The sequence below is a fragment of the Elephantulus edwardii genome, unplaced genomic scaffold (genome assembly GCF_000299155.1).
Source record: "Elephantulus edwardii isolate Elephantulus edwardi_28Jun2011 unplaced genomic scaffold, EleEdw1.0 scaffold00082, whole genome shotgun sequence".
NCBI classification, from domain to species: domain Eukaryota; kingdom Metazoa; phylum Chordata; class Mammalia; order Macroscelidea; family Macroscelididae; genus Elephantulus; species Elephantulus edwardii.
In genome coordinates, this window is record NW_006399832.1 from 1695892 (window position 1) to 1720594 (window position 24703).

The 24703-nt window shown below is 39.9% G+C and overlaps 1 protein-coding gene across 1 annotated transcript in view; it reads right to left on the minus strand.

Annotated features, from left to right (window-relative positions):
• Positions 1 to 18236: 18236 nt before the first annotated feature.
• The window catches only part of WDR41 (WD repeat domain 41), an 82901-nt gene continuing 76434 nt past the window's right edge, over positions 18237 to 24703 (minus strand). Inside the window, exons 10-13 of the mRNA XM_006889838.1 lie at positions 24084 to 24205; positions 23023 to 23111; positions 21135 to 21268; positions 18237 to 18389 (exon numbers count right to left, since the gene is read on the minus strand). Of these exons, the coding sequence (XP_006889900.1) occupies positions 18237 to 18389; positions 21135 to 21268; positions 23023 to 23111; positions 24084 to 24205 (498 nt within the window). The remainder of the gene's footprint in view (positions 18390 to 21134; positions 21269 to 23022; positions 23112 to 24083; positions 24206 to 24703) is intronic.

Consider the following 24703-nt stretch of genomic DNA (forward strand, 5'->3'; position numbering starts at 1 on the left):
TTCTTCTCTGTTCATGAATGCCTTGCTGATTTTATTAACAAATTAAGTCTAATGGTATTTTATCTGTTGTTGTTGTTGATTGCCATCAGTCAAGCATAACTCAAAGTGACCCTATGAACAAAAGGCCTTTCTGTAACTGTCATCATTTATCAAAATTCATAGCGTTTCCAGCGGCATGTTGTTTAGGAAGTAGATGCCACTCCTGCTTCTAAACCTGTCTTAAACTTGGAGCTCCATCAAACACTGTCCACCATGGGTAAGCATTATAGCATTTAACACCCCAATGGCACAAGGTTTAACATCACATCAAATCCAGGTTACCTCAGTACAGCATATTGACAGAAGAGTGCTGTGCTACTCAGAAGAATATTCCTCCAAAATATAACAACAGACTTTTAAATACAAAGGCCCTCCCTGAGGTCGTGTTGACTCTAAACAAAAGGCTAAAATAAAAAACAACCAATATAGTATGTTTTTGTTATGTGCCATTAAGTTGCCTGCAACATATAGCGATCCTGTGTTACAGCAGCTCTGAACCCTTCCCTATTCTAAGCCAGTCTCAATAATTCCAACACACCAATTCCCATTGCCTACTAACCAGCTTATGAGGGAATGCTAGTGGCTCAGTGGTATAAAGTTGAACTGCCAACCCAAAGGCACTCAGTTCAAATTCACCAGCTGTTCCATGAGAGAAAGATGAGAAGTTTCCTTCCATGTAATTCACTGCTGTCGACCGAGAGTAAAGAATCAAAACGGACAGGACACCAAGAGTGGAGGAGAAAAAAAGAGTGTGAATGCAGGTGGCAAACAGCTGGAAGAACTGAAGCACTGAACCCAGCTCCCCTGTGCCTTTATTGAAAATTGCCAGGGAGCAAAACACAAAGAGATTTCTATGTAAATTAAGCTAAGCTCTTTCTGTTGAAAACCTTATGCTTGACTCAGGAAAGAGGGGTTAGCAAATATAATCCAAGAATTGTGTAAATGCCTGAAGTCTGCCTTGGTACTGAACCCCTGGCAATGCCTAAGGTCTGTCTCGGTGCTTGAGGGGGAATTCCAACCTGTATCTCTACCTCCCTCATATCCTGATACCACATTTGGTTTATCATTAATATTTAGTTTGAAATTTGGCTTCCCACAATTCAGTGTCTCAGAAAAGCCACTGGAGGGTCTGCTATGAGTTGATTCTGACTCAACAGCACACTACAACAGCAGTCTCTTTCAAGTGTACTGTAAGGTTTTCAGATGCATTTAGATCTTTAATAGTTTCAAGTTTCTCAATAAGATAGGAAATTGCCATATCTAAGATTGAAGCAGGACCTCCCTAATGGGACTCAAGCATTCAGGTACATCAGGAATCTGGTCCTGACTCAGTCTAGTATTTAGGACACTAATATGCACTTACTTTAAAAGACCAATAGCCACTGCTGGAGCCACTTCATTTAACTAATTTAATCTCATTGCACAGTAGATAGACACCAAGAGTGCTCTTATGAAACAAAATCAATGAGAGGCATATTTTAAAATAGGTACTTAAAAGCTTCCGAAAGAAATAAAAATGATAAATTCACCTCCCTACCATTTTGAAACAAAGCAAATCAAATAGTGTATTAGAACTCTGTAACCTGAGTAGCTCCCCAGGCCAGCAGCAGCAACCCCTGTGCCCCCCTTTCTCAAACTGGCAAAGTTCCACGGTCTCTAGCCCACCTCTGGCCCCTGGCTCCCTGCCTTCCTTGCTCCTACACCGCTATAATCCTCCTTGACTTCAGGCTCCACTGAAAACACCATTACTGAGCTTCATACTCTCCTACAAGAAAAAACTTGTCTCTGAAAGGCCTTTCAGATTTAGATCGGTGGATGTCTGAATGCCCTCCAGTTATGTCACATTTATCCCTTGGTCCAAAACCAGACTTGGAGCAACTGTGAAAGAATTGTCTGATCATTGCAAAGATCTGTACAAGTTTACACAGTAATGCGACTAGAACTTTTCTACCTGGTCCTGCAGACAAATAAATGTGCTAATCAAGACTAAGAAAATGCACATTCCCTTTGACCCATCTCCCAGCCAGCCTACTAAGTGAATCAAGGAAGCATATCCCAGAAAATGTCCCCATAAATGGGATATTGTGAAGACTAGCACTGGCTACTCCCTGCACTGGTCCCTCAGCCCTAGAAAGGATGGAGAGGCTCAAAGAACAGTGGCTGCAGCAATGAAAAGAGGCAACAGTGGCCTCGTCTCATCTGCCACCAGTGGCAACCAGTGTGAATAGAAGCAACCCCTAAAAAGGCGTTCCCCAGTGGCTTGTGCCTGACCTTGGCGTCTGTGTGACTGGGTGAGAGGATATGGATGCTGCTCCCTGAACATAAACATAATGGGTGGCTTATTGGTGGCTGAAGTCTATTAGAAACTACCAGGTACTAGTTGAGGGCCAACAGGTTCAGGGTGCGGCTGTTACACAGAGGTGTCTGGCTATTGTACTGAGCAGTGCAGACAGAAGACACTGGGGCCCTGAGCCAGCACCTCAGCCCCCAAGAAACATTTTCCCCACAATCCCTAGGCTCCCTGCTTTGGCCTCTGAAAGTTTCCTCACATCGCCTTCTTGGGCCCAAACTTGGACACCAGAGAACCTTGTATTGTTCCTGGAGCCTCAGCATGAACTGCAGAAGCTCAGCGCTCTCAGTGTCTCGCTTCATTGCGGGATGCTAGGAACCTTAAGGCCAATGCATAGTGAGAAATGCCCAGCTGACACCAAGGCCTGGGATTTAAAGAACTAAATCAAGCCTGTTATCCTGGCTGGTCTTCATAATCCTTAAGCAATAGGACAAAAAGTCAGTCTCTTTGTTTATCTAGGTCTCTGAACATATAAAAAGGCCTACATTATTGTGGTATGTCAATTTATTGTCTGGTCTGACTTGAAACATCAAGCATGTCTTACTCATAGTATCCTGCTCCCACAACATTTGGTCAAAGGAAGTCATAGCGCCTCCAGAGAAGAATTACAATTAGCCCAACCTTATATTAATTAACTGGGACATATAATCTCAGCAAATGAATTCTTTATAAAATCCAGAAGAAAAGAAACTAATCCTTTCCCGGAACTGCTAGTGCATTCCAACGACCTTTGGGTTAGCAACTCAGCTGCCTCTGGAATATGCCACCCGAGCACCCTTTCTCTTCAGACACATGGGAGCACAGAGTATCTGCAAAGGGGCGCTCTATAAACACTGGAAGAAAAGACATTTGTTTACCTACTTCTTGCTTTAAATTTTTTTAAAATGAAGAGGATTTTAGAACTCTGCACCACTACAGAACTGAGACACTGCATTTTACTTTAGTGGTTCGAGCTCTTTACAATTACCTAAACCACTCAGTGCCTAGTCCCTTCAAACGCCCAAGGATGGCCAGCCAAAAGACAAGTCAAGCCATGGACTAACACTGCCGCCTTGTTGTTTGGGGTCTTCTGGTCGCTCCAACTCAAAGCAGCCCTGCAACAAAATGAAGTCCTGCCCTATCCTGCCCCGGCCTGCCATGCCTGCGCTCATTGCAGCAGTCACTGCGTCAATCAGTCCTCATGAAGGGTCTTCCTCTCTTTCACTGACCCTCCACTTTTCCAAGAAAGACGCCCCTTTTTTTCAGAGACTGGCCCCTCCTGACAATAAATCCAGTGTTTGGGGGATTAACCACTAAAGAGCAGCCTGGGTGCTCATCTTCCAAGATGGATTGGTTCTGGCCATTCATGATATAGATAATTTCATCGCCAGCACAATTCAGAGGCATCAGTTCTTCTTCAGCCTTCTTTCTTCCTTCACTGTTCAGCTTTCACATTCACATGAAGCAACTGAAAATATTAGGCAGAACTTAAGTCTTTAAACTAGTCTCTCTGTTATTTAGCACTTCAAAGAAGTACTTGATAGATTTGCCCAGTCCAATATTTCTGATTTCTTGACTTCAGCTTTTCCGTGAGTTGATTGTGGACCCAAGTAAAATGAAATCCTTGGAAAATGTCAATATTCTCCCACCATTTAGCATGATGCTTCTTATTGTTCCAGTTGTGAGGATTTTTTGTTTTCATTATGCTGAAGTACAATACGTATTACAGGCTGTTGTTTTTGATCTTCTGCAGTAAGTGCTTCAAGTCCTTGTCACCTTCCAAAAAGTGAAGAATCTTAAGTTACATTTAGGAAACTCCAAAGCAGGGAGCAGTGAACAGAATCATTAAAATGCTGTTCCTACTTTAGCAAGTCCTGTGCTGCCAACCCAAAAGCACATGGTTTGAGTCCACCAGGTGCTTCATGGGAGAAAGACGGCAGTCTCTTCCCATGTGATTGTCTCTGAAAACCTGCTGGAGAGCCAGCTATGAGTCAGTTCTGACCCTACAGGATGGAGCTCTGGTGGCCTAGTGGCAAAAAGCTCACTGCAATCCCAGAGGCATGCAGTAAAGAGGCCACAACAATCACAGCTTACGTTTGTCACTTCCCACCTCCCCCGTGAGACTTATGGGACTGCTCTGGAAGCCTCCTAATCCAACCGTTCAAAGAACAACAAAGGCCCATTAACTATTACAGCATTCCATTAGACTCCTGCTTTAGGGATTATACCTTCACCTTAGTCATCGAAACCAGAAGACTAGTTAAAACCACAGCAGCTGTATGTTTGAAAAATTGTCTTAATGTTTATGTTCTGCATGCTTTTTCAACCATTCTAAATTTAACATTTAATACCTGCTGCCTGACTACTTATAAATGTCTCCCTTTATCAGTGTCTAATAGACAGTTATACCTTGTTAGTCTATTGCAATTCATGTTGTTGCTAAATGCCATCAAGTTGACTATGACTCATGTTGTTGTTGTTGTTGTTGTTGTTGTTATGTACTGTCGAGTAGCCTGCAACTCATAAAAACCCTATGTACAACAGCTCCGAACTCCGCTCTATCCTGAGCCAGCCCCTCTCCGACATGCCAACCCCCAATACCCCAGTCACTGAGTCATTCCATCTTATCCAGAGTCTTCCCTTCCTGCAGTGTCCCTCCACCCTCCTGAGCATGATGTCCCTCTCCAAGGACTGGTCCCTCCTTGCACCATGTCCAAAGTTTGTCAGACAGAGCTTCAGAATCCTCTCCTCCAAGGAACGGCCTGGTTTCACCCTCTCCAGGACTACCTCTTTGTTCTCTTAACAATCCATGGTATATTCGATACTCTTTTCCAACACCACAGCTCACAGGTATCAGTGCTCCTTCTATCATCCCTAGTCACCATCCAGCTTTCTGATGCATAGTACGTAATGGCCTGGATCAGGCGCACCTTAGTCTCCAGACTGATATCGTATCTCTTCAGTACTCTGGAGATGTCCCTGACAGCAGACTTTTCCAATGCAATCATCTTTTAATTTCCTGGCTTCTAGTGTCTAGGGTGTTGATCATGGAGACAAACAAACTAAAGCTGTGAACAATCTCAATCTCTTCACCATCCGTCATGATGCTGCTAATCAGCCCAGTGGTGAGAATCTTTGTTTTCTTGACATTGAGCCTCAATCCATATTGAAGGCTGCAGTCCTTGACCTTCTGCAGCAAGTGCTTCAGGTCCTCCTCAGTTTCAGCGAGCAGGGTTACATCATCTGCATAATTTTTGCAGGTTATTGATGAGTCTTCCCCATAGCAACCCTATAAACACCACCTCTGCAGCTTACCCTACCCTGCGCCATCCTCATCCTCTCTGATCAGCTCAAGCCTGCTGTTAGTCACCGTGTCCATCAATTTTGTTCAGGCTCTCCCTCGCCTTCTCTAACCTTTCCCAGCATTATGTCTTTTTCTAAGATTTAGCCCCTCCTGACAACAGGCCCCCCAGAGTACATGAGACAAAGGTTCACCATCCTTGCTGCAAAGGGACTCTGGTTGCACCTCCTCCAAGAAAAAATTGTTTCTTCTTCTAGCAGTCCATAAGACATTCAGTATTCTTTGTCAGCACCACAATTCAAAGACAATACGTTCTTCTGCCTTCATCATTCATTGTCCGACTTCCAGATGCATTTTGTTGTTGTTGTGTACCATCAAGTCAGAACCAACCCATAGCTGACCCTTCAGCAGGTTTTCAGATGCAGTAAAGCACATGGAAGGAGACTGCTCATCCTTCTCTTGAGGAGTAGCTTCTGGATTTGAACCATGTGCCTTTGGATTGGAGTGCAGCATATTACCACTAGGCCACAAGAGCTGCCTTCAGATGCCTAGGAAGCAATTCACAACACCATGGGTTAGATGAGGCACAGCTTAGTCATTGACATTCCTGCTCTTTAGCACTTTTAAGAGGTTCTTAAAAAGAAGCATATTTTCCCAATGCAACGAGTCTTTGATTTCTTGACTGTGCGTATCATGGGTGTTGATTGTGGATCCAAGTAAAATGAACTCCTTGGCAACTTCAATCTTTTCCCCATCTAGGATGATACTGTGTATTGGTCCAATGGTAAAGACTTTTGTTTTCTTGATGCTGAGATGTAATTAATAGTTAAGATTGTAGTCTTCAATCTGCAGCTGTGTTTCAAGACCTCTTCACTTCCTGCAAGGATAATGCTGGTTGTTGAGTCTTCCTCCAATCCTGCTGCCATATTCTTTATAGTCTAGCTTCTCAAATGATATGTTCAGTATGCTGATTGAATTTGTTAGGTGCCATTGAGTCAAGAATGACTCACAGAGACCCTACAAACAGCAGACCTGAACGCTGTCCTATCCTGTACAGCCAACCCTAACACATATAACTTCCTGATTTTAAACCATATGGCAGCGTTCCCTTGTTCTGTCTGGACAACAGTTTCTTGGTTTATGTAGAGGATTTTCATGAGCCAAGCAAATTTTCTGAGATTCCCCCTTCATCCCAATTCATTCCATAGTTTGTTATGATCCACACAGTTAACTGCTTTTGCATAGTAAAACAAAACAAAACAAAAAGCACAAAAACAAACAAACGTCTTTCGGGTATTCTCTGTTTTCAATCAAGATCCATCTGACATTAGCAATGATGTCCCTCGTGCAACAGCCTCTTTTGGATCCTGCTCGAATTCCTAGCAGCGCCCTGTCCATGTACTGTTCGGGCCATTTTTTAGGAAGCTTCAGCGTGATTTTACTTGCATGTCAATGTGAGCCTGTAGATACCCGTGTAGAACCTTGCCCTATCTTGGGCCATCCTCAGTTTCTGCCACGCTCGAGCCCATTGTTACAGTCACTGTGCTAATTCATCTTGTTGAGGGTCTTCCTCTTTTCCCCACCCTCCACCTTTCATAATATGTCTTTTTCCAAGGACTGAAGTCTCCTGATAACATGATAAAGTCTGTGAGACAAAATCCAGTTGTGAGTTGTTTTATGTTAAAGTGTCATCTACACTGAAGGTTAGAGTCTTTGATCTTTAATCAGTTGCACAATGTAGCATCTCTGAATCGAGCTATATTATTACCTTTACCCAGTAAGAAGAGGGCTGTGGTGGCCTAGTAGGCAAGGATTTGCCCATACAACATACAGGCAGATGTTCCAATCCCCTGATTGGTCTGTGGGAGAAAGATGAGCAATCCTCTTCTGTGCAATTTACAGTCTCCGGAAACCCACTAAAGCGTCAGCTATGAGTTGATTCCAACTCAGTGGCACAGAATAACAATGCAACTGTTCACCCCATGATTGCTTAAATCTTACTCAATAGTTTTGGTCCTCCAAGTAATTTACAAAACATCCTATTATCAGATCCTAAATTTAGTTCTATTTGTCAATAAATCATATTTAAAGCCAGAACCTACCTGTTCTCATTACCAGAGAGAATGTCATAACCACCTCCACGCAGTTCTAGAAAGCGCTGTTCTCCCTTAAGCCATGTTTGCTCAACAAGCTGACTAAAGCAAAATGATAAGGGCTTGTAAACTAGCTTTTAACTAGTAAGTAAATATTTACATTGACTGGAGGCATGGTTTTGAAATTATATATAATGTGGGCAGTTATGGGGGGGGAAAGATGGTTCCTAATTTACCCTTTGTAACAGATATCTTGGAAAACTTTGCTTTACTCTGACACTTCTGTTATTAAAATTCAGGCCCATCAACCCATAGTGATTCTACAGAAGAAATTAAACAATCTGGCTCTGACAGAGGGCATAAACAGGAAACTTCTCACCCACCAGTTAAGGACATCTCTTTTCATTCATGCCCACAGTGATGCCATGCTCAATCATGACATAAAAGAGGGAGTAGTTAACAATGACAAAATAATGGCAAAATGATACATGGAAATATAACTTCAAAAACCCACTGCTGTCAAGTCAGAATCAACTCAGAGCTGACCCTCCAGTGGCTTTTCCAAGGCTATAAATTGCCCACTTTGCCCTGTGGAGCTGCCGGTGGATGAGCCCCCGGCGAGGCACTACCTTTGAGTTACCAGCACAAGCAGGCCACTATATCTTTCTATGTGTAAATACGCGGTTATAGCTATGTGCCATTGAGTAAGAACTGGCTCAGTTGCTCTTCCAGAAGGTTTTCAGAGGCTAGGACTCTCCCAGGAGGAGATGGCCCATCCTCTCTCACGGAGCCGCTGGGAGATGTGAACCAGGTACCTCTAGGCTGGCAGCACAGCTACTCATGCAAATACGGCACTTGCAAAATATTGCCTAAGAAAATTTGACCCAAAGAAATTTCAGAATGACTGTTTAAACACCAGCAATTAATCTCCACAGATGACATAGAGTGAGAACAAGTCCGCTATAATTAGAATCAGGTTTAATAAAACTCTTTTGCCAGAATGCTTGCATGTTCCTATGCTTCAAAACTGCTGGCATAATAATATAGATATAACAGATAAGCCACTTAGTGACTCAGAAGACTATTCATGGAAATAGTTTTTCTGCCATGTGAAATCATGTTCTTTCATTTTAAAGATCGCACTCTCCCACAAACTTTTAACAATTATGTATGATTCTTGACATTAGAGCACTATTTTGCCTGATAAACAACCTTTAACATGCTTATAAGAAATCACTTTAGGATGAGAGGAGTTGCGTTAAGTATTTATTTAAAATTTTAAAAATCAATCATACAGGCTGGGGCTGAGAGATCAGGTAGGGAGGGAGTTGTTTCCAATACTTTGCCTCGGGTCATGGCTGGGGACCCACTGAGAACTAAGTTCTCTCCAAATCATTGGCCTCTCTACTGGTGGTATTGCATAAGAATAACTACTGAGGACTAAGTAAGAAGATAACAGTGTTTTCCCCTCTCACTTCAATAGAGCACAGCTCAACCCAAGATTACTGAACAAGACCACAGAAAGTTCAGGCACTTACAATTACCAGAATGTTTTCTCCTTTTTATGTGCTGCTTTCCTTTTTCCTTTTTCTCTTCTACGAAATAGTTCTTACTTGATTGTTTTGGTAATTAATTACAATTTAAATAATTGTTCTAGCTGTATAGGTATTCCCTTTAAAGTTGCTTTGCTTTATAAGTTGTTTCATTAATTTACACACTTTTCATAGAGGAACCTTATTCCATAAATTTTTGTTTCAAGTATTTTAACATTTTTACTTGTATTTAGTAGTTGCTGAATAACACTGAGTCAGAAACAACCCAGCTGACCCTCCAGAGGGATTTTAGAAGCAATAAATTGCTTAGGAGATGCCCCATCTTTCTCCCATGTAGCAACTAGGAGATCTGAACTACATACCTTTGGGTTGGCAGCACAATTCCTTACCACTGAGCCACCATAGCTCCCTATTATTTAGTTACACCTTTTATTTTTAGTTAGTCCTAGGATTATCATTAGCTACTCGTATGCAAATTCAAACTGAAGCTAAAGAAAATAAAATCAAATTAACAAAAACCGAAGTTTGACCTTGAATCTAACCCTCCTGAATTTAAAGACCATCTCGGAACAGGTTTGAGGCTTTAAACACTAATGAGCGAAGACCAGATGAGCAGTGGGAGGATATAAAGAATATCATCCATAAAGAATGCAAAAGGTCAAACAACTGTGAGATATCATCTCACCCCAATCAGAATAGCAAAATTTAACAGAATAGCAAGCAACAAATGCTGACAAGGTTGTAGAGAAGCTGGCACTCTTATTCACTATTGGTGGAAGTGTAAAATGGTGCAACCATGTGGAAGGCACTGTGATGCTTTCTCAAAAAGTTGCAAATAGAGATACCATTTAACCCAGTAATTCCACTACTGGAAATTTACCCCAGAGAGACCATAACTGCCACCCAAGCAGATACATGCACACCCATGTTTATCGTGGCTTTTTTCACAATAGCAAGGAGCTGGAAACAACCTAAGTGCCCATCAACAAACTAATGGATAGAGAAGCTGTGGTATATTCACACAATGGAATATTATGCTGCTTTGAAATACAAGGAACTCATGCAATATTATTCAAAATGGATAACCCTGGAGGACATTATGCTGAGTGAAGTATCTCAGCCTCTGCTGTAAAACAGGACTGACATCGGGGTTGGGGGGAGACTGAGAAAAATGGGTTCAATAATGTATATTGCAATGAAACAGATGAGGGAGGAAACTGATTAAAAGGGATATGTGATTAGGTATTATTGTCATGACAGAAGTCCAGAACAAAGACTGCATAGTGGAGTGGACCTGGGGGGAGGGATTGTAAAACAATGGGGGAACTTTTACTTTTCAAAGAGAAGAGTGTACTGGTGGGCAGGCAGAAAAGAGCAACAATGAATGAATGGAAATCCAAAGTCTCTGTAAATTTTCATTAAAATTCATTTTAAAAGATTAAAAAAATAAATACAAAAAATAACATATAAAAAATAATGCAAAAGGTCATCACAAAGACAGAGGAGGAAAAAGACATGAAGATGAATGTCTATGAGACTATGAATATTGCACCAGAGCACCGAGAAACCAACACAAAGGGGGAAAAAATCAAGATGTTAAAGAGCTGAATAGAATATTTCAAAGGGCAGCAATGGGAAGACAAAGCAAAGTATTATAATGAACTTTACAAAGAGCTGGAGTTGGGAAATCAAAAGGGACAAATTAACTCAGCATTTCTTAAGCTAAAGGAACTGAAGAACAAATTCAAGCCTCAAGTTGCAATAGTTAACAATGCTATGGGCAGAGTGTTGAATGACCTGGGAAGCATCAAAATAAGATGGAAAAGAGTACAGAGTTACTGTACCAAAAAGAACTGGCTGGCACAGGAGAATCTCATGAAACAACACAGGATCAAGAGCCTATGGTCATGAATGAGGAACTTCAAGTTGTTCTGAAGGAACTGGAAAAAGCAAGGCCCCCAAAATTGATGGCATACCAATTAACATATTAACAAACAGATGCTGTTGTGGACACGCTCACCAGGTTTTGTCAAGAAATCCAGAGAATTCTATACATTTTAGATGAAAGTCCCTTCTCAAATATATTTTTTTAAAGTATTTTAAAAGTATTACCATATATTTTTTCCCAGTCTGTGAGTTTCCTTTTTACCCTGTGGATTTGATTCTTAGATAATGTCATTCATCTATTTTATTCTCTCCTGGTTGTAGGCTTTTCAAGATGCTTGGAAAACTCTTCTTAATTTATTATTAGGTGTTATTTGTATGACAACAGTCCAGAATAAGAGGTACATAGCCAAGTGGACTGGGGGAGGAGTGGAGGGGAAGGAGGAAATTATGCAATAATGAATGAATGTTTTCTTAAAAAGTAAACTGGGAGGTAGGGAGGAAAATGTGAAACAATGAATGAATGAAAATCCAAATTTTCTATAAACTTTCATTTAAATCACACCCCCACATACACACACACACACAAATCTGGAGGAAAACTATCAGTCCAACTGACTGGAAGAGATCCATATTTATTCCCATTCCAAAAGAAGGAAATCCAACAGTGTGGAAATTACTGAACAATATCATTAATATCACCTCCTAAAGATTCTCTAAAAATGACTGGAACAGCACATCAACAGAGAACTGACAGAAGTACAGGCTGGTTTTGGAAGAGACCAGGACACTACGGACATTAGAGCCAGTGTTAGATGGATCTTAGCTGCGGACATTAGAGCCAGTGTTAGATGGATCTTAGCTGACAGCAGTGAGTACCAGAGGAATGTCCTGTGTTTTATTGACTATGCAAAGGCATTTGTGTGGATAACAACAAGTTGTGGCTAACCTTGAAGAAAACAGGACTCCCAAAACATGTGATTGTGCTTTTGTGAAACCTATACTTGGACCAGGAAGCAGTCATTAGAACAGAGCAAGGAAACACTGGATGGTTCAAAATTAGGAAAGGTATATACCAGGGATATAGAGTGTCATCATACCTTTTCAAGCTATATGTGTAACAGGTCATCCAGGAGGCTGGGTGGGCTCTATGAAGAGGAATTGTGGCATTATGATTGGAGGAAGATGCATCAACCACCTGCATTATGCAGATGACACAATCCTGCTTGCTGAAACTGAGGAAGACCTGAGGCATTTGCTACAGAAAGTCAAGGACTGCTGCTGTAAGTATGAACTGAAAGACATCATCAAGAAAACAGATTCTCACCACTGGGCCAAATGGCAACAACATGACAGAGAAGACTCTGAGACTTAACAGCTTCAGTTGGCTAGCCTCCACAATCAATACTTGATACCAGCAGCCAGATCAAAAGATGAATTGCATTAGAAAACCTGCTATCGGGGACCTTTCCAGAGTACTGAAGAGCAACGATGTCAGTCTAGAGAATAACATGCGCCTGATCCAATCCATGGTCTTTGCAATTACTAGCTATGCATCAGAAAGCTGGACAATGACTAGGAATGACAGAAGAGCTGCCTTTGATTGTGGTGTTCGAGAAGAGTATTGAACATACCACGGACTGCTAAGAGAACATACAGGTCCAACCTGGAGAAACCAGGCTGCTCCTAGGAGGCAAGGAATTTGAAGGTCCAGCTTGTATACTTTGGGCACATTGACAGGAGGGACCTGTCCTTGGAGAAGGGCATCAAGCTTGGAAGGGTGGAGAGGAAGACCCTGGACGAGATTAATTGACTCAGTGATTGGGGTAACGGGTAGGTGTGTTGGATACAATGAAATGGGCTCAAAATAGAGCAGGATTCAGAGCTGTTGCAAGCAACTCAACAGCACAGAACAAGATGCTCATAATAGGGAGCTTTGGTGGCCTAGTGGTTAAGAAAACTGTGCTGCAATCCCAAAGTCAGACTGTTCGAACCCACTAACTGCCTCACGGAAGAAGGATGGGCAATGTACCGATTTGCAATTTACTGCTTCTGAAAACCCACTGGAGTGTCAGCTGTGGGTTGCTTCCACTCAACAGAAAAAAACCCCAAAACAAACAACCAAAGCAACAACATGCTCACTATAGGCATGCTGTGTCAGACTACAGCATTGTACAACGCCCCTTCATGCCCTCGAGTGCCTTGCTTTTACTATTTCATGATTAGATATAACCTAAAATTACATGTTAATGGATGCCCTTTTCATTTTGCTGACACCAAGAAAAATACCACCCTGGTAAACTTCTGCAAAGCAAACAAAGATAAAGCACCCAATTTCTGCTTTCATATTACAAGATGACCAGAATTAGGAAGCTATTTGTAACAACTCTCTTACTAAGAAATAATGATAAATCACCAAATTTCTACTCTCATTGTACAAAAAGTTCAGATTTAGGAAGACTGTTTGTAACACCTCTTTTACCTAAACAGCAGATCACACTATCCCTCTTCCTGATTACCAGAGTAAGGAATCTTTGTGCACCCACCAGATATGTATGTTGAGAGGGTGCTTGTGTGTGAACTTTCTAACATTAACTAAAGTTGATTAATGTAATTAATAGATATTTTTTCCTAGTCCATAGGGAGGTCAGAACTAACACAAAGGATGCAGCTATCTGCTGGCCTGAATAGATCAGCCAACCCATGGGAGAAAGATGGACAATCTCCTCCCATGTAATTTAGTCTCCAAAACATAACGGGGGGACTGCTGTAAGTTCTGACTTCATGGCAGTGAGGTTTTTAAAAATATTTAATGATAATATCTAATTTATGTTCCCAAAGGAGAGCTCTGATGGCCAAGTGGTAAGAAGCTGCACTGTAATCCCAAAGACACACGGTTTGAATCCACAACTGCTCTGCAGAAGGATGGACAATCCCCTCCGGTGTTATTTACTGCCTCTGAAAACTCACTGGAGGGTCAGCTGTGGGTCGGTTCCAACTCAACAGCACACAACAACAAAAAGAACAATCAAAACTTTATATTACTTTTCCCTTCAGACAACTTAACAATGAATTTTTGTTCCTCCCTCTCTCTCCCTTCTCATCCTTGCTAACTCTCCAAGAGTGAGACTATTTGGACTCAATCCTGGAGTCCAGATTTTTATATTACTGATTTTTTTCTTAATGTTTTACTAGTATTATGCTCCGATGTTGTAGTTGGAAGAAACTACACTGCAGTCCCAAAGGCATATGGTTCAAATCCACCAAGTGGTCTGCAGGAAGATAGGCAATTGCTTCTTCTATGATATAGTATCTCTGAAAACCAGCTGGTGGGTTAGCTAGGAGTCACCTCCAAGTAATATAGGCACACACCAACATGCCACAAATTCTGGATCATTTTTAAGTGATGACTAATGCTCCACTGTATGAATGTACCAGAGTTCCTCTAGGCATTCATCCCCTGGTAGTTTCCTGGGTTGTTTCCAACTCTTTGCTAATGTAATAATGCTGCAATAAACATAGGGAGCTCTGGTGGCCTAGTGACAAGAAGCTGTGCTGCAATCCCGAAGGCATGTGGTTCGAGGTCACCAGCTGCTCCACGGGAGGAGGATGGGCAATCTCCTCCCCTCCCCTGTGCAATTTACTGCCTCTGGAAACCTGCTGGAGAGTCAGCTATGGGTTGGTTCTGACTCTATGGTACACAGCAATAACAACAGTAAATATGGGTATATGTATGCCAGACTTTGTTGCAGCTCTTATTTCTCTGGGATATATACCTAGTAGTAGGATTGCTGGATCAAATGATATTTTTGTGTCCAACTTTCTAAGAAAGTGCCAAACTTAATTATGCTCATGTGAAGCCTATACCTGGACCAGGTGACTATTGTGTGAACAGGGCAGGGGAACACTGCATGGTTTAAAATTGGGAGCACATCAGAGGTGTATTCTCTCTCCATACCTATTCAGTCTGTATGCTGAGCAAATTATTTGAGAAGCTGGACTCTATGAAGAGGAGTGCGGCATCAGGATTGGATGAGACTCATCAATAACATGCGTGACGCAGATGACATACTTTGCTTTCTCAAAGCGAGGACTTAAAGCACTTATTGCAGAAGATCAAGGAATGCAGCCTTCAATATGGATTGCATCTCAATATTAATAAAATTCTTACCACTGGACCAACATCAATGGGCAACATTAAAATGGATGGAGAAGTGACTGAAATTGCCAATGGCTTCATCTTACTTGGGTCTACCATTAACACCCTTGGCATCAGCAGTCAGGAAATAAAGAGATGCATTGCACTGGGAAAGTCTGCAATTAGGTACCTCTCCAAATTATTGAGGAGTAATGATGTCAGTTTGAGGACTAAGGTGTGTCTGACTCAGGCCATTTTTCTGATCATGTGCTATGCATCTGAGAGCTGGACAGTGAATAGGGATGAGAGAACTGATGACTTTGAACTGTGGTGTTGGAGAAGAGCACTGAACATCCCATGGATGGCCAAAAGAACAAATATGTCTTGGAGAGGGTACAGCCAGAGTGCTCTTAGGAGGAAAGAATGATAAGAATCATGTCTCTCTCCACAGACTGGTCCCTCCTTGCAACATGCCCAAAGAATGTGAGACGAAGCTTCAGAATCCTTGACTCCAAGGATCAGCCCAGTTTCATCCTCTCCAGGACAAACCTGTTTGTTCTCCTAGCAGTCCACGGAATATTCAGCATCCTTCTCCAGCACCGCAGCTCAAAGGCATCAATTCTCTTCCTGTCACAGAGCTAGTCACTGTCTAGCTCTGATGCGTAGCACGCAACTGTGAAAAATATAGACCAGATCAGGCACACCTTAGTCTCCAGCCTGACGTCGTTGCTCTTCAGTACTCTGGAGAGGTCCCTAACAGCTGACTTTCCCAGTGCAATTTGTCTCTTGATTTCCTGGCTGCTGGCACTAAGAGTGTTGACTATAGAGTTAAACAAACTAAAAAAAAAACAACCCAAAAAACAAAAAACCAAAACTAAACCCGTTAACTATCTCAATACCTTCACCATCCGTACTAATGCTGCCAATTGGCCCAGTGGTCAGAATCTTTGTTTTCTTGAGGTTGAGCTTCAATCCATATTGAAGGCTGCAGTCCTTGATCTTCTGCAGCAAGTGCTTCAGGTCCTCCTCAGTTTCAGCAAGCAGGGTTGTGTCATCTGCATAACACAGGCTGTTGATGAATCTTCCACCAATCCTAATGCCACATTCCTCCTCGTACAGCCCAGTGTCCCGGATGATCTGTTCTGCATACAGATTGAAAAGATATGGAGACAGAATATGTCCCTGGCAGACCCCCTTTCCAATTTCGAACCATGCAGTGTCTCCTTGCTCTGTTCTGATGACTGCATCTTGGTCCAAGTATAGGTTTCAGATAAGCACAATCAAATGTCCTGGGATTCCCATTTCTTTCAGAGTCAGCCACAGCTTGTTGTGATCCACACAGTCAAAAGCCTTTGCATAGTCAATGAAGCACAGACAGATATTCCTCTGGTACTCTCTGCTTTCTGCCAAGATCCATCTAACATTAGCTATAATATCCCTAGTACCACGACCTCTTCTGAACCCAGTCTGCACATCTGGCAGCTCTCTGTTGATGTGCTGCTCCAGTTGTTTTGGACAATTTTCAGCAGAATCTTACTTGCATGTGATATTAATGATATTGTTCGATAATTTCTGCACTCTTATTTTTTTATCCTTTAATAAAAAGTATTATTATAATAATTGTTATTATAAATATTCTTACAAGGTTGGTGAAATTGTGGTACATTCACACAATGGAATACTGTGCAGCACTCGGAATGAACAATTTCAAAAATAATATATAACTTGGGAAAGACTGGAGAAAATGACACTGAGTGAACTAATTCAGTCTCATAAGGACAAATGTTGCATAAGACCACTACTGTTAAAGTAGAAGGATAACTAGTAAAACATGTATGAGGACCCAAGGAGGGAAGGGGTGATAGCAGAGGGGTAAGGCTCAGGAGGGGTGAAACCACAGGGTTGCACAATTTGATGGGTGGTGTAGGGGGTGAAGAAAATGAGAAGGATCCAGCAGGGACCTGAAAAGATTGGGTAATGATGGGCAAGGTCCAATGATCATTGATTTTATAAAACAATGCACAGGGGTGAGGGGAACAAACAAACAAAAAACAATGCTTGGGAATGATTTTATGAAACACAATATGAATGAAGAATAGTGTGAAACACAATGTATGAGAACTTTGTGAGCAAACAAATATAAAATAAAAAAAATTTAAACTCAGGAAGCACAATACCATACTTGTTTTTCCATGGCTGCTTAATTTTCTCCAAATATCCTCTGTAATTATCATGAATATTTACTTCCTAAAAGGGAGTTACTTAAATAAATTTTTTAAATAATGAGACAGAATAGTTAAAGTGTTCATTCTGAGGAACAAATCCAGGTATGCTCAGATTCTGAAAGGCTAAATAAAATTACAAGTAATTTCTTAAAACTCATATGGTGAGAATTTAACTAGAGTTAACAAAAGTATACAATATAAAGGCAGTAAGAATTTCTGAGCACTAAACATATTGAGCAAAAGCCCAGGTAATTTCAGGTTTAGAAGATTAATTTTTAAAGAAAAATTGTTTTTCCATAAAGACATAAGGTATAATTTAATTTCATATCAACAGATGTTAGTACAGTGCTCTGAAAACTTTGCTGCTTGAAATTCACTGTGGAAATCAAACTTGTTTCCTTTGGTATAAGGATAGTGCCGTGTGAAAAACCAAATAGAAAACTCATGATATATTGCTTATGTGGATATACTGATACTGGAGAAGCAAATTATTAATTCTTAGAAGCCCAGAAAAAGGAATTCAAACAAGTAAAATTTTATGACATAAGGGGAAAAAACCCCACACAACTAAAAATTTATTGACATATAGATGGATTCATTGAGATCTTAAATTCTGTAACCTTGTATTTGATATTCAAAGTTCACTCAGATGTATTACTCTTTACTCCTTAAAATTACACAGCAAGATACAGGTCACCATTCTCCTCTAACTTCTGAAATAATTTTAAACTGCGTAATCCAGATTCTCGCTCTCCATTTTTCCACAAAATAATGAGGTGGTCAGCAGAGCATGTCACTAGTCCATGATCTTCAAAGTACAGAAACATCTGTAAAGACAGTTGGAACTTCTGATTATAGGAACATCAACAACAGAAGAGGCAAACACTAGATTAACCATGTGCTTGTAAAGCATGGACCTTAAGACTTATTTGGATTTAAATACCAAACTTTATTTCCTTTTTAATGAGAAATTTTATATTTAAGTGTTGGTAAAAGTCACATACAAATAGATTAGTGTCTCAAAACCCCAAACCTCACTCCCTGCCATCAGTTTGGTTCCGACACACAGCACCCTCCGCTGGGTTCCCAAGGCTGAAATCTTTCTGCTGCCGGAAACACAGCCGTTGGATTGGCGACGCAGCACCCTGCAGTCTGCCCCACCAGGCCTCCTGCACCACTACCAACCTAGCATTTTGATAATCGAAACTCTGTTGACACTTTTCAACTACAGGGCTAAAAAAAAAATAAAATAGCTATTTTAAAATTTTACCATAATTTAATTCTTCAAATATTGATTTAAAAATTTTGCTAGACTGAACTCCTATTTTACTAAATCATTTGTGCTTATCATTTACACACACATGGTTAACAATTTAAAATGTTTCCAATTGCAACTTTCTCAAGACTGGTTTCAGTTCTCTATATAAAAATAGACCTACTCAAGCAATCATAAACGTGTACTGTATCTTCTATATATGTATAGTCCCTACCCATAAAAAGATACTATTTAATAAATACAGTAAATAAATTTAGTACCTAATTATACAGTCTTTAATTAATAACTTACTTCTTCCAGCTATGATGTGGTTTTTACAATTTCATTTGAACCTTTTTACGGATAGGGATCATAAGCATAGGATCAGCTAAGGGTCAGTTTCAACTCAACTGCACCCAACAACAAAACGACAAATAATGTAGTAGGTAGGAAAGAAAATTCAGAAAAGGGAAATGAATCATGATACGTGACATGACATCATTAGAGAAGACATCAAAGGGAGAGTATTTTAAGGAAAAAATACAGTATGACCAGCAAAGGAAATGGGCTGGAAGTTAAGCACAAGAAAAGAGAGAGTTGATGAGAAGGTACAATGAATACTGTGGACACAAAGTGGTATTAAAAAAAAAAGACAAAGCTATGAGAAGAATGAGACCTTTGAAAGAAAGAGTGGAGTACAAGAGAAAAATAAAACAGCACTAAGGAATAACAAAATGAGCATTTTCTCAGAAATGATCTATGGATTTCTGAAGACAGAAGGATGAGGTAATGTTGCAGAAGTTAAGGGAATAATTTAGGAGTGAAATTCCTCAAGAAAATGCAATGTACGCAGTTCAGACATCAAGGGCTTGGATCAGAAAGGAAGAATAACAATATAAAATGAATGAAGAGATTTGGGAGACAGAGCACACGAGATAGTGGAGATTTTTTCAGTGAAGCCAGAGATACTTTACAAATGCTTTACTGCCAATAATATAACACATGAAAATTATTAAGAAACTGACTGTGTTCCTTATTATGACAGATATGACAGTTTTCTGGTGTCTCTAGCATTTAAAAATACCTAGAGTGGGTTTTTATTACCTTTAAAATAAAGTCCAAACTCCTCACTTGGCATCCAGAAACATGCATCATCTGACCTCAAACTACCTTGCTGGGTTCTCTCTCCTACATGGGTGTATTGACAGGAACCTAGTCCGCCAGTCTAGACTGGTCTTTGTCACACAAATAGATCCTTCGGCTCGCTACAGTACATCATCACATGGACATCACCCCTAGCCTACTCCATAGTCACCTAAGTGAAACAGATTGTTAAAGACAAAAATATTAACTGCAAGACAAAAGCAAAGATAAATAGGGTTTAGAGTCACCAGACTATATTAATTCTAAATCTGGAAGGTTCATCTCAAGTTCCCAATTCAATTAGATTCCACTAACCATTCAGCAAGAAATATTTCTTATAACTCCAGAGTATTCATTGTCTGCAACTGATCAAAAGCCACCTTGATTAATAGTTTATAGAGTCTATAGCCTTCCTTTCCTGCTAACATATAGATCAAGGAGGTGATAAATTATATCCTACCCCTCTTTGTAAACGCCAGTGTCTAGTAAACTGCCAGAGACTATAATGTTCAATAATAAGTATGATAATTAAATGGAAAGTAATTTGTTATTCATTGGCTATGAAACTGGAAAGACTAATTTGAGAGGGTCCTGACTAAAATGTTATCATCTCTTTACTTGATCTTATTCATTACATGCAATCGTTCCCAAGGTAAACAGAAATGTTATTTGAATTTTCACAAGTAGAACTTTGTGCATATTCTAATTCCTAACTAATACTTTAAAATATACATAATGATAACCCAAGGCACAGAGTTTTACTAAAGTTAACAGCTATCCTTCTAAGGAAGGTAAAAACAAAGTTCTTGTCATGAACTCTCTAAAGAGCCCTGTAATTAGCATCTATTAAGGTTATAGCTAAAAACATGTAGTCACAATCCTCCATTCATGTTTTATTTACTGTTGTTACATGTCATTCACTTTACCCTCCCTTGTGTCAGCTATCTTCATCTCACAGATAATGATAATAAAGCCCAATTTTAGAAGCAATGCATTCTTTGCTCAAAACATCTCTCTCTAAAGGGAGAACCTAATTGTCTCGTGTAGCCTTTCCATGTTCAGGTTCAAGAAAAACCTAGACAGTGGTCTTTGTAAGAGCAACTAAATTAAAAATGCAGCAAGATGCAAAAGCAAGAACTTGGAGCACATCTGTATACCTATTAAAACACAATACCTCCACAGATGATGAGTGTCCAATCAAATCTCCAATCAGCTCCAATGAACATGAAATGGTATTTTCTTGTTGCCTTTTAACTGGTTGGTTGGCTTGTTTGTTTACCCTTCCAAATCCCCACATGTTAAAAAAACCTGGAAAAGCACAACCACTTCAGTTATCTTTTAAAAATTCCATGCTTATTTAGAATAGTAATGTAAGATCAGAAAACTTAAATGCAAAGGTGTTCTATATTTATTTTAGTCATGGGCTAAGGGAATGATGATTCCAGACACAAAGCTAGCGTTTCTTTCTTATATTTGATTTTCTCTTTCTTAGCCCCTACCCACTCCACTGGTGAAGATATAATGAAATTAGAAAGATGCTAGAAGAAGAAAAGTGAATGCTTTAAAGACAGCATCTACTTTAAAAATAAAATAGTTCAGACTTAGATACTTTAAAAAAAACCCACATTAACTCAATCACCAGTTAAAGATTGAGGAACGAAGCATCAAATAATGTGGAACAGAGTATATTAATAAATGGTAAAGAGGAGGAGTTATCTGTATGTATCTAACTTCATGCTAGGACTTCAGGTGAGTCAAAAGAATCAGAAGTAACTAGAGAGGGTATAAGCATCTGATTAAAGGATCAATTTTTTAAAAAAATCTTTGCATAAAATCTGCTAAAGTTGTTATAACTAATTTAAACTTCTGATCTCTGTTTTCAAACCAAAGACATAGGCTAGCATTGGGGTGGGGGTAAGACAGAAAAATTGGATGAAATATGTTTACGGCATTGAAGTCTATGGGGGAGAGAATAGTCTAAAAGTATTATATTTTAGGGCATTATTTTTATCGTAGGAGTACGCAATGAGGGTTGCAGAGTGGAATGTAATTGGGGGTAGGGGGTGGGCTTTGGGGAGGTACGGGGGGATTGTGTACCAATGAGGGAGTTTTTCTTTTGCTTTTCAAGGAGAGGAGCAAACGGGGGGGGGGGGGGAAGGGGGGCAGGGAGAAGGGTGCAACAATGAATGAATGGAATTCCAAAATCTCTGTAGATGTTTATTGAAATGAAAAATAAACAAACTAAATTTAAAAAAAAATTAAGATATGATCTTGAATCTATTCCAGATGAATTTCAAGATCATTATAAGAATAGGTCTGAAAAGCATTGATGACCAGATGAGCTATGGAAATGATATCAAGAGTATTGATCATGAAGTAAACACAAGTTATTACAAAGACAAAAGACAAAGAAAAAACCAAAATGGATGTCTGTTTACTAAGATTGATGAAATAGTGGCTGTTCTGATCACATTAATGTTTAAACCAAATTTTAATATTGAGGATCCTACTTTGTTCCAGATGCTTGTTTATCTTATGCCACATATTTAGGCCTAATTATAATGGAGCCCTAATTACAATGGAGAAATTAGGGGGGAAAAAGGGATTATGATATAATGTATTTTTTCATAAGCCAATTTGAGCTCAGTGTTCATGAAAATGCTCCAAGGCTTAAGGAACTCTTCAGAAGTTGATATTGAAAGCATGAATTTTGTTTGCTTGTCAGTCAGAATTATAGACCATATAAATTAATATGAAACCAGACGAGCATTTAAATTATCAGAAAATAGTGGTTTTTCCTGAAAGCAATACAATTCCAGTTGATTTTAGTTGAGATAAATGTCGTTACATAGTATAGCAATTTATATTAATACAACAATGTTGTAAAGATGTCAATCCTAGAACCCAATGACCATATTCTAAAATGTTTCATTGTAAACATTTTAGGTCTCCTTTGACATTCTTTTTGGAGTAAATTCTAGTAGTTATAGTTAACAGACTTTCTTCTGCCATTCAGATGAGAAAGCGAAAGAGAGATACTATCCGTCTAAGAAGACACACACCTGTTGGTACAGGCTCCGCTGTGAGCTGCTGTTTTTCCCGCAACTCCCAAATGCGCACACTGCCATCTTCTGAGCATGAGATTAACTGCCTGTCAGGACAGAAGATTAGTACTAGGAGAGCATCAGGAAGAGCCAGTGATCATATGCAGTGAAAAAACCCCTCACTTACAGTGTGGTTCTCTAACCACTTTATTTCAGCTCTTAGCAGGAACTGACTTAAAAAGGGAAGGAGGAAATATGACTTTAAACTGGAAAAGAATGCTAGTTGTACAGTACATAGGGAGCCGTGCTTCTAACCCAAGAACCACCAGCTGTCCTGCAGGAGAAAGATGGGCAGTCTCCTCCAGCATAGTTTACAGCCTCAGAAACCTAGTGGAGGGTCAACTCCAAAAGGAAGCAAAAGCACTCCTCAGGAAAGGCAAACATTATAATCAATATATTACATAAGCTCCAAAATTCTAAGTTTATCATCTCCATTAAAAAAATTCATTCAGGGTAAAAATAAAATTTATTTGGGAAAATAGGATATTGATTACATTTCTGCAATGTCCTGCACAGCCTTTCCTCTCTTCATTTATCTCATCCCACTATATGTCTCATTCTAAACATTTCTATTCAAAATACTATCCCCTTCATATTATCTCATTCCAAGAAACTCAGCATCCAAATTTAGCCTGTCAGGAAACCCCTCATTTACACAACAAGGAGGCCATCTGATGTTAGCCATAAATGCAAAACATAGGCTTATGAACAACATAAAAATGAGTATACTGTAAGTACCGAAAAGACTTTCATTCTTTAAAATAAGTATCAAAATTTTAAACCATCTCGTCTTACATGAAATTCCTTGTAATTCATCTGAACTTTGCTTCCTGTAAGTTTTATAGTACATTACCTCAAATTCGGATGTTAGAGGGAGTCATGGGCCATTTTCTATTTCCAAAGTAACATAGGAGGTCAAGCCATGGCGCCAGCTACCTTTGTCACTTGAGAAATGGTGTTGGTGGCCTTGGGAACTATGAATTTCTTTCATCTATTGCAGAAGATATAGGAACTTGTACCTGTTTGGAAGTTTGGCGACGTGCAGAACATTGGAGTCATGTGCGGTTTTCTGGCAGGCAATCACACGCTTCATTTGAAGGTTATACACATATAAACCCCTTCCAACTGCAGCAAATATATTCTGTGGGGGAAAGTTCAGGAATGGGTGTCAAACCAGTACATACCCCTACCTGGTGTAATAGATTTCCAACCCAAGTGTGACCTCAGAAAGCCAGACAGACTTTATCTATGCTTCTTCAGCCCAAATGACTGTGCTGCCCTCTGAAATCCTAAACTGTCAAAACACCAGTATTTGTGCTTTGGCAGTTCAGAGCATTCAAGACATAGGAGGATGCAGTCACTAATAAAAAGAAGTTGTAATACGTAACACATATTACAATTCCTCAATATCAGTTTCCCACAAACATGAGAGCTGAACAAAGTAGCTATGGCTAGAGGCTTACATATCCCACAGAACTGCTGAGGTACAACTTTTTTGCGGATTCCATATTTGTAAATTATTCTACATATTAAAAATGTTTCAGTTTCAGCAAGCAGGGTTGTGTCATCCGCATAACGCAGGTTGTTGATAAATCGTCCACCAATCTTGACCCCACATTTCTCCTCATAGAGCCCAGCC